We start from the raw sequence: 10,060 nt of genomic DNA, 5'->3' as shown, positions 1-10,060 counted from the left end.
TAGGCAGATAGATAGATAGATAGATAGATAGATAGATAGATAGATAGATAGATAGATAGATAGATAGATAGATAGACTTTTCAGTTTTGTGTATAACAGTGTGATTAATCACAGAGAAATCATGCGATTAAAAAACTGTAATCATTGCCCAGCCCTACTAAATACATGTTAAGGCCTGAAACACCAGTAAATTCCACAATATATCTGATTATTCTGAGTACTGCAAATTTGTTTTTCAAAAAAACTTCAGTGTCATCAGCAAACTGGCTTTTTCAACAGCAAACTTCACAACAGCAAACTTCAAATTGTACTCCTAAAACTGTGATACCATTAAATTGATTTCTTTTTACATACTAATGCTAAAACCTGAGAGGGAGAGAGGGCATCCTTGTCTAATGCCACCATGAATATCAAATCTTTGTAAATTTCCATGAGCAAGTTTGACGGAGCTACAACCACTATACAATGTTTTAACTGCCTTCCAAAACATATCTCCAAAACCAAACAATTTAAAAACTTTAAAAATAAAACTATGGTATCAAATGCTTCATAAAAATCAATCAATAAAATAAAACTATCATCCTCAATACAGTGATTATAATCAATCATGTCTAATACTAAAAAAATCATTGCAAAACAATTTACTGTCATTATTGAGCAAACTAATAGGCCTCCAATTTTCAATAAATATCTTGTCTTTATTCGGTTTGGGGATCAGTGTTATAACTCCTCGTTTTAACGAAACAGGCAATTCACAGTTTTGTGTAGCTTCAACAAATACTAGTAGTAAAAAAAAGAAAATTCTCCCGTTAGCCCATCATTACCATGAGATTTGTTATTTTTTAATAAGTTAATGCACTCTCTCAACTCCTTAATGTCTATTTCTTTTATCACATATATTCTGAGATTTTTGGTCTATTTTTTTGGAATCATTCACAAACTTATCTTAAAACGTATTAATATTAGAAGAAGCTGATATGGAAGATTACAAATTACTAAACAAAACTGAGCAATATACAGTGAAACCTTGACTTACGAGTGAATCAACTTACGAGTTTTCCGAGATACGAGCCGCCACTCGGTCGCCCAGCGAGTGGTCAGTTCACGTGGTTATCTCTCCAGGTCGTGCGTTGGCGCTGTGTAAAGACACTTCATCACTCATCACTCATTTTCCAAACATTTTGAAAGGGAGGAAGAAACAAACCTCCTTGGACAGGTTTTTATTGAAACGCTCTGCAAGTGAAAGCGAGGAAAGTGTGGAGAAAAAGGCAGAAGTCAGAGAAGAAGATGATTAAGTGAAGTGAATTTTTTTTTTTTAAAAAAAAGTAGCAATTAAGTTTAGCGATAAAGTGTAGCATAGTGTGTAAGTTAAACCTAGCAATTAATTGTAGCATTAAGTGTGTAGCGAGTAAGTTAGGTTAAGCGATAGAGCACGAAATGAAAAACTCCGCCCCCCTCCTCCACCAATCTCCTCCCCCTCCGCCAGCATCTTCGTCTGATGTTCAACATACATACACTTAATAAAACCAGTTTATTTCTTTACATTCTCTTTTATGTATTATTATTTTTTATACATTATTTGTTATTTATAAAGTACATATTCTTATTTAAAAAACACGTAAAAAAAATCGGTGTGGTTTTTTGGGGGCTGGAACGGATTAATAGCATTTCAATTCATTTTAATGGAGAAATTTAATTTGATATACGAGCAAATTGAGTTACGAGCTCGGTCACAGAACCAATTAAACTCGTAAGTCAAGGTATTACTGTATTTATAAATAACTGATCTAACTAATAATTACTAAACAAAACTGAGCAATATATTTATAAATAACTGAAGAATTAGCTCCTATTTTCTTGATAATGTAAAGTCACTGTTCCTTTTTTCAAGGCCAAAAAAAAAATATCTTGTGTTTTTTCCCCCTTTTTTAAACCATTTAAGTCTGGATCTAATGAAGGTTCCTCTTGCTTTATTCTTGTAGTTATGATCTAATTCAGTTTGTAGTCATTCTAATTTTTTGTGACTCACAATCAGTCAAAACTTCCTTTTTCTATTTACACACATTAAAAATTTCCTCAATCATTGATTTTTCTTTATTTTTTGCTTTCAGTGTTCCTTGATTAATAAATGCTGTTCTGATATTAAACCTCATTCATTCCCAATACTTTTCATATGATTTTTCTAAATCGATCTGTATTTTTCAATAACACTTTTCATCTTTATTTTTTAGAAATTCAGTTTTAAAGCAATCTGTTATTTCATTTCTAATAGTTACTCTTTGTTTATTTGAATAAATATTCCTTTATGATCTGTCATTATGCCTGGTTCTATCTGTACAGAGGACACATTATTAGTTAGATCATTAGACACTGACCAGTGGTCAGTACGAGGATAAAGAGATGAGTCCTTAATAACAATGAAAACAATGAAGATGCAGTGTGGGTCGCGGGTGGTGACGTCACCGCCGTCGCTTAGTTACGGTCAAACACTTCCGGTTGCTGGGGAATCTTCGGTTTCTAAACTTTTAACCTGTGTGCAGTTTGTTGTCATTTTGCTGTGAGTTTGTTGTTTCTCTGTGAGATTCTCTGATGGCGACAGGAGAAGGGCAGGAGGTTCAGGAACTACAGCTCGAATCCGTTATTGGGTTCAACGGTAAGAGCTGATATTAGAACGGTACTGTAGAACCACACACACACACACACACTGAGGAAAATGACAAGAGTATAAATCTAAAAGTTTTAATATTAGACTAAACCACAGTAAACGGTGTAGAAGCTCATAATAAACTAATAAAGTAGTAATGAATGATCATTTCGTTCTGAGAGAAGCTTCTAGAATGATCTCGGGTCCTGTGCTGCTCCTCAGACTAGACCCAGACCCCCTCAGGGCAGGAAAGGCGACTTTTCTTGGACTAAATCTCAGTAAATATGAGTGACTTAATTACAACTAGAACATCCTAAATGATAAATGTCATTATTTTGAAATACAGACTCTCTCGATTAGACATTATTGTGATGAATTTCAGACAGAGCCTGGGACAAGGCTCAGTGTGTGCTTCTGTGAGGAACTTTCTGAACGTTCCACTGACAGAAACCTATCTATCTATTGATGCAAACCCGAAGAGACAATTTTTGGTGTAGGGGGAGGCGACGGGCGGGGGAGGGGCGGGGTTAGCGCGACTGTTTATACTTAACGAATATTTACACTGGGTAGAGATACGTAAGTACGCCGTGTCACCGTATTGACCAATGAAATGGTGGTTTTCTTTTTCATTATCCAATCAAAATCTGCCTTAGAAGTGTCGATTAGACAAGCATTTAAAGATGGCATCCTGAAGGAATTTTCAAGCAAAATGGACAAAATACATGTAAAAGGCACTATTAAACTATCAAGCCACAAATCTGTCATGTTAGTGAACGCATTGTGAAACTGGGCACAGCACACATAGCTTACTGTGAACTTTCCAAAAAGCAAATGAATTCTGCAAGTAGAGGATTTGTTGCCGTCAGCGATCCTATTGACCTGGTCAGACACGTGAACCTCGTGAAGGAGAAGATACATAGCTGGAGCATTAAAGGTTTTTTTCACTCAGGTAATATTCAACTGTAAGAAATCTCATAAATAATTCTACTCTGGGTGAAAATGATCATGTCATGGAAGATAACAGAGAAAACAAGATGTTTATTTTATTCTAACAATCTGAAACGCTCATAAAGAATGTATTATGCAGTTAGGTCGCAGAGGAGAGGAATGTTTTGTTAGTGTAGAGTTTGATGGGTTTTGGTTTCCACTTCATCAGCCACTTTCCACTCATTCATCTTCACTAAGTGCTTTATCCTGGCCAGAGGAGATCACCACACACACACACACACACACACTTCTTCACTGGGATGTGTTTGTGAGGTCAGAACAAAGCGCAGAACCTGGAGGAAGTTCCACACAGACATGTGGAGAACGCGGGACACTCCAGAAACACAGTCATCTGAGCACAGGATCGAGGCTGAAACCTGAAGCTTTAAAGATAAAACTATAGCAGTGTGCTTTCATTTCCTCTTTCCGTTTCCAGGTCACGTGTTCTCTGGACTGCGAGTCCACCCGGACCAAGAGCACCTCATCTACCCGCTCGGGTGCACGATGATCATCAAGAACCTATGGGACGGAAAGCAGAGCTTCCTCCGAGGACACACCAACAATGTCTCGTGTGTGTCTGTGTCCAGGAGCGGGAAGTACGTGGCGTCAGGACAGGTCACCTTCATGGGCTTCAAGGTGAACATCAAACCCTGGAGAAACCACACAGGAGTGCCAACTGATTGATCGATTGGTTCTTTTTATGTTGTTGTTGTTGTGTAATAATTTATATTAATTATTAATCCTCCATTGCCTTTTTTGAGGCCACTTTTTGCTAATTAAATGTTTGTAAATCAGGTGAGGATGATTTCAGGATTTCATCATGACTAAAACTAAACTTATTCCACATTCTCTCATCACGCTGTTGTGTAATTGGAATAACTCGTTCCTCAGGCTGATGTGATAATCTGGGATTATGCTACACGAGACATTCACGCTCGGCTCGTCCTCCACAAGGCCAAAGTGGAAGCGCTTGCGTTCTCTCCAAATGAGAAATACCTGGTGTCTCTGGGAGGACAAGATGACGGCAGGTGAAGTTCAGTCTGTTTCACCATAAACTGTCTGTCTACGACGTGTGTGTGCGTGTGTGTGTGTGTGTGTGAGCACGCGCAGTCAGGATTAACACTAAAGTAACATTCATCAGTATTTACAGGTGTGTCTCAATTACTGACGGGGCGGAGTTTGTCTAAAACAGAGGCGTGTCTCAGTTACTCATGGGGGTGGAGTTTGTGTAAAATAGAGGCATGTCTCAGTTACTCACGGGGGCGGGGTTTGTGTAAAACAGGTGTGTCTCGGTTTCTCACGGGGGCGGAGTTTGTGTAAAACAGAGGCGTGTCTCAGTTACTGACAGGGGCAGAGTGTATGTAAAACAGAGGCGTGTCTCAACTACTCACAGGGGCAGAGTGTGTATAAAACAGAGGCGTGTCTCAGATCGTTGTTACAGTTTGTCTGTAGTGCAGCAGATGATCAGTAAGTCAGAGTAAACACACGAGATGACAACAAATCAACACAGAAAATGTCACCATTCACAACGTCCCAGAGTTTTCTAGCTCTCAGAGCATCAGTAGTTACACTGCGACTACCAAACTCATCAAACTCAAATACACACAAATTTCCTCACAAAAGTCCTGACAGCTTGTAGATGAACATCACCGTCTCTGGATATGACCCATGGTGTGTGTGTGTTGTGTAGTGTATATCATGTGTATCGTGTGTATTGTGTCTCTGACTCCAGGGAGACACAGTTCTTGTTTGTATTAAAAGTGCATCATTTTTTTTAACTGAAGTTCAGTTCTGTAATAAATATGAAAAGTTCTGTGTGTGTGTGTGTGTGTGTGTTCAGTATCGTGGTGTGGAATGTGGAGAAGAAGGAGGCGATCTGCGGGAGTCCGGCGTCGGCTCAAAGCACAGGCCACTGTCTCACCATCAACTACTGCAACCTGAGCGATGACGTCTTCGTCTCAGCAGGACAGTAAGAGTCACAGAGCCGAAAAACACCTGAACACTGAGACGTGTTCACATGTGCAGGGGTGTGGTCAGCTGGGGGTGTGGCCTAAAGTATGAAGGCGTGGCCTGTTTGTTAATTTGGTTTATTTTCATTTTTCCTAAACACGAAGTCCCTAAGTGTTGGTTATACAGTTCTACGACTCCTTAGCTACATTAGCTTCACGGCTCCAGGGCAAAAACTTTGAACAGGTCTCTAGTAAGCGATTAGATTTGGTATAAAGAGGGTCATTCTTATTTCTGACCGTTTCACCTCAGTAAATTTGTCATGGTAGATGCCAGCCATTCTTTTTATCTTGTGTTGGTGATCAGAACTGAATTCATTCTGCCAGATGTTGAACATCTGCTCTGTAATCGTGACTGTTGGTGATGTAAAGTGTGTATTATGCAGGCTTGAAAAAGCCAGCATACTGTTTTCCTATTTAAGCTTTTTAGGATTATTTTTCTTAGACAATTAATTATCAAGAGTAACTCCTCCTAGAGCTTTCGAGCGACATGCAACAAACTCAACACGGTTGTTGGGCCTGGTCTGAAGTTTGTTGATATTACTTTTCTAAGCGATCGGAATTCCGAAATTCCCGGTACGGAAGCCCAAAGTGGCCTTTTTCCAGATAGAATTCCATTCAAAATTTTGGAGGTTTATAACTCGGTGGGCTTTCGAGATATCGACACCAAACTCGGCCAGCTCCTTCAGAATCTTGGTCGGGATGAAGCTGTATATTTTGGATCCGATCGAAATTTCGGAATTCCGGTATAGCCCCGCCCCAAAATTCCCCAAATCACAAAACTACCCCAAACATACACATGTGACATATCAAAACATTCAGCACAATGAGGGGGACTTTGTGACGTGTGTCGGGTGACGTCACGTGCATGCCACACCCCCCAAAAAAGCAGAATTTCAAAATTGCTCCAGCATACACGTGAAATATATAAACACTCAGCACAATGAGGGGAACTTTGAGACTTGTATCATGTGACGTCACGTGCGCGCCACGGCCCCAGAATAAGCAGAATTGCAAAATTGCTCCAACATACACATGTGACACATCAAAACGTTCAGCACAATGAGGGGAACTGCATGATGTGTGTTCTGGTGACATATCCACCCGCTTCCAAAAGTATTGGCACCCTATCGATCCACTCGCATCCAGATGAATCAGGAACCTATCTGTCTGCTCTCCACCAAATATGTTGCCATCCAATGTCTCCACCCGTCTCCAAAAAGCATCGGACACTACGACTATTTGCTTCGTCAAGCCAGCATCAAAGTCTGTCTCGACGAACTTTACAAATCTAGTTTTATTTGTTTACTCCCTGCAGTGGTACGCTCCGTGTGTGGGAGCTCGACCTGCCCAACAGGAAGATCCGCCCCACTGAGTGTCAAACGGGGCAGTTAAAGAGGGTAATTAAGTGCATCGAGGTGAGAGGAGTTTCATTATAACATGATTATAAAATCATTTATTTAAATGGATTGTATAAACATATGCAGCATCTTTAGCTGTGTTCTCATATATTGAGTTAGTTCCTGTTAATTCCAGTTCCTGCGATTGTACTGTTACTATAGCAACGATAACAACAATTAGTGTCCTATTAGAGCCGCCTTTTACAGAAAAGTAATCGATTCCTAACCAATCAGGGTGAATGTTTTGGTGTGTGTAGATTGCAGAAGACGACTCTTTCTTCTACTGCGGCACTACGAGCGGAGATGTGCTCCGAGTGAACCTGAAGAGTTGCCTGCTGAACAGCTGTGGACCTCAGAAACACAAATTCAGCAAAGTGAGCATGAAGATAACACAGATCAATAACACACAACTTTAAACACCTTTAATATGATGAATTCATTTCATTTATTTATATGTTGCTGTATGGATCTGAAACAGTGATGGGAGGTGTGTGTGTGTGTTGTAGGGTATAAATGCTCTGAAGATGCTGAAGACTGGAGATATGTTGGTGGGATCAGGAGACGGGATGTTCAGCCTCTGTTCCAGCACAACCTTTAAAACCATCAAGTGAGACAGTTAGAGAGTGAGACAATTAGAGAGTGAGACAATTAGAGAGTGAGACAGTAAGACAGAGTTGGAGACAGTGAGAGATTATGTCAGTGAGAATATAAGGCAATTAGAATGTAGGTGTGTGTGTATGTGTGTGTGTGTGCAGGAGTGTGACTCTGGAGGGTGGTGTGTCGTCTGTGGCTCTGCATGGTGAAGGTCAGCAGGTGTTTGTGGGCACTGAGGCGTCTCAGATTTACAGGTTCGGCTACATCGACTTCACTCCGGAGCTGATCGCCACCAGCCACAGCAGTGCGGTTTGGGACACAGCCTTTCCAGTGTAAGACTCTGAGATTGACCTGCTGTTCTCATCATCACCACTAGGTCTTACTGTTTCACCATTCTCTCTCTCTCTCTCTCTCTCCCTCTCTCAGAGGAACGTCAGAGCTCTTTGCCTCTTGCTCTCAGGATGATATCCGTGTTTGGCACACATCTTCCTGTAAAGAGCTTTTACGGATCAGAGTCCCGAACATGACGTGTAACGCGATCGGCATCATGCAAGATGGCCAGAGCATCTACAGCGGTGAGAACCTCCCCCACTACACACTGCTAATACGATAATAATTTTGTATTGTTGGTGAAAACGTGTGCTAAAGGAAAGTGTTAAAGGAAAAGTTTTTGTTGTTTAATGTTGTGCAGGGTGGAACGATGGGAAAATCCGTATGTTTACTCCTGAGACCGGCCGTCTGATGCTGATGATCCCCAGCGCTCACAATATGGGCGTGACAGCGTTAACGAGCGCCAGCGACTGCACACGCCTCGTTAGCGGAGGAGGAGACGGACAGGTGGGCTTGGTTAAACTGCTGTATTAAGCTGTTAGTCTTTATCTGTGTGGGACAGGCAGGAAGACTCCGTGTGTTGTATGTATTGTGATGTGATGTGTCAGGTTGTGATGGTTTACTGCATGATGCTGGTGTAGGTGCGAGTGTGGGAGATCCTGCAGGACACACACAGACTCATCACCAGCATGAAGGAGCACAAAGCTTCAGTCAATGCCATCAAGATTAAAAGTAACGATAAGGAGTGTGTGACAGCCAGTTCAGACGGAACCTGCATCATCTGGGACCTAGTGTGAGTGAAGATCCACCAAGCATGTGCAGGATGTGCACCATTTATACTGTCTCACATCTCTCTCTCTCTCTCTTTTTTTTTTCTCCAGGCGCTTTGTGAGGAATCAGATGGTTTTAGCGAACACAATGTTCAAAAGCGTCTGTTATCATCCTGAAGAATATCAGATCATCACCGGTGGAACAGACAGGAAGGTACCACCCTGAGAGTGTGTGTGTGTGTGTGTGTGTGAGGAAGAGAGAGAGTCAGAGAGAGAGCAACAGCAGAGAAAGGATATAATAAGATAGAATGGAAGAGGATGGTTCTGTCTTAACTTTTGACCTTTGACCTTTGTGTCAGATTGGCTACTGGGAGGTGTATGATGGAGCGGCCATTAGAGAGCTGGAGGCCTCGCAGTCGGGGGCCATTAACGGCATGGACATCAGTGCTGATGGACAACACTTCATCACTGGTGAGAGAGAGAGAGAGATCTTACATCACTGTGTTATTAATATCTATAACGCAGTAATGACATCATAATAAAACTCATATTAACACTCTTACCTCTTCACCAGGTGGTGATGAGAAGCTGGTGAAGGTGTGGCGTTACGCTGAAGGTGATGTCACACATGTGGGTGTCGGCCACAGCGGCAGCATCAGCAGCGTGTGTTTGTGTCCCAACAGCAGATTTCTCATCACCACCAGCACAGATGGAGCCGTGCTCATATGGAGATTCCCACACTGCACATAAACCACGCCCACAAACAACACCCACACATACAACAGCCACACATACAACAGCCACACCCACAAACCACAGAAGCCACACCCATACAAACCACACCCACATGTACACATACAACAGCCACACCCATACAAACCACACACACACATACAACAGCCACACCCATACAAACCACACCCACATGTACACAAACACCACACCCACTTCACAGAAATGACATCTATGACCAGTAAACCACACTAAAGATGATATTCATGCTTAGTTTACTTATTTCTGTGATTATTATACGTTATTAATTAGTTTAAAGTGTTCTGGTGATTTCCTGGTTATTTTTATTTTTATTTTTAATTTGATTAGTTTTCCGTTCCACCTCACACAGTGTCTAATGGTCAGAAAATCTCTTGTATTTTTTTCCTATGTTCAGTGTTATACAAATCTTAACTTTAATAAACAAAAAAGAAATCTCTCTCTCTCTCTCTCTCTCTCTCTCTCTACACACACACACACACACACACACACATTCACCCTAAAATCAGGAGCCTCCGCAATATATGTGTACACACACACAGACAGCCTGTTGCAGTC

General features: G+C 41.2%; 1 protein-coding gene and 1 long non-coding RNA gene across 2 annotated transcripts in view; one reads left to right on the top strand and one right to left on the bottom strand.

The window, feature by feature from the left end:
* Nucleotides 1-1,362, bottom strand: part of LOC131361617 (uncharacterized) — a 27,530-nt gene extending 26,168 nt beyond the window's left edge. The window contains exon 1 of the long non-coding RNA XR_009206053.1: nt 1,053-1,362. This is a non-coding gene — a long non-coding RNA (uncharacterized LOC131361617). The remainder of the gene's footprint in view (nt 1-1,052) is intronic.
* Nucleotides 1,363-2,476: 1,114 nt separating this feature from the next.
* On the top strand, nt 2,477-9,917 carry cfap52 (cilia and flagella associated protein 52). Its single transcript, XM_058402185.1, has 14 exons — nt 2,477-2,653; nt 4,068-4,267; nt 4,523-4,659; nt 5,472-5,600; nt 6,956-7,055; nt 7,295-7,411; nt 7,544-7,644; nt 7,793-7,963; nt 8,058-8,206; nt 8,323-8,468; nt 8,603-8,754; nt 8,843-8,945; nt 9,091-9,202; nt 9,306-9,917. Exons 1-14 carry the CDS (start codon nt 2,590-2,592, stop codon nt 9,479-9,481), a joined length of 1,857 nt encoding a protein of 618 aa, XP_058258168.1. The 5' UTR covers nt 2,477-2,589; the 3' UTR covers nt 9,482-9,917.
* Nucleotides 9,918-10,060: the final 143 nt, after the last annotated feature.

The sequence above is a fragment of the Hemibagrus wyckioides genome, linkage group LG11 (genome assembly GCF_019097595.1).
Source record: "Hemibagrus wyckioides isolate EC202008001 linkage group LG11, SWU_Hwy_1.0, whole genome shotgun sequence".
Classification (NCBI taxonomy): Eukaryota; Metazoa; Chordata; class Actinopteri; order Siluriformes; family Bagridae; genus Hemibagrus; species Hemibagrus wyckioides.
Note: the sequence above shows the minus strand (reverse complement) of the source record. Positions and strands in the feature narration are given on the sequence as shown.

Bases quoted from the DNA above. Each gene is read 5' to 3' on its own strand.
- cfap52 (XM_058402185.1), top strand. From the start codon at position 2,590: ATGGCGACAGGAGAAGGGCAGGAGGTTCAGGAACTACAGCTCGAATCC. The intron at 4,660-5,471 runs GTGAAGTTCAGT...GTGTGTGTTCAG, and splicing joins GGAGGACAAGATGACGGCAG to TATCGTGGTGTGGAATGTGG. The intron at 8,207-8,322 runs GTGAGAACCTCC...AATGTTGTGCAG, and splicing joins TGGCCAGAGCATCTACAGCG to GGTGGAACGATGGGAAAATC.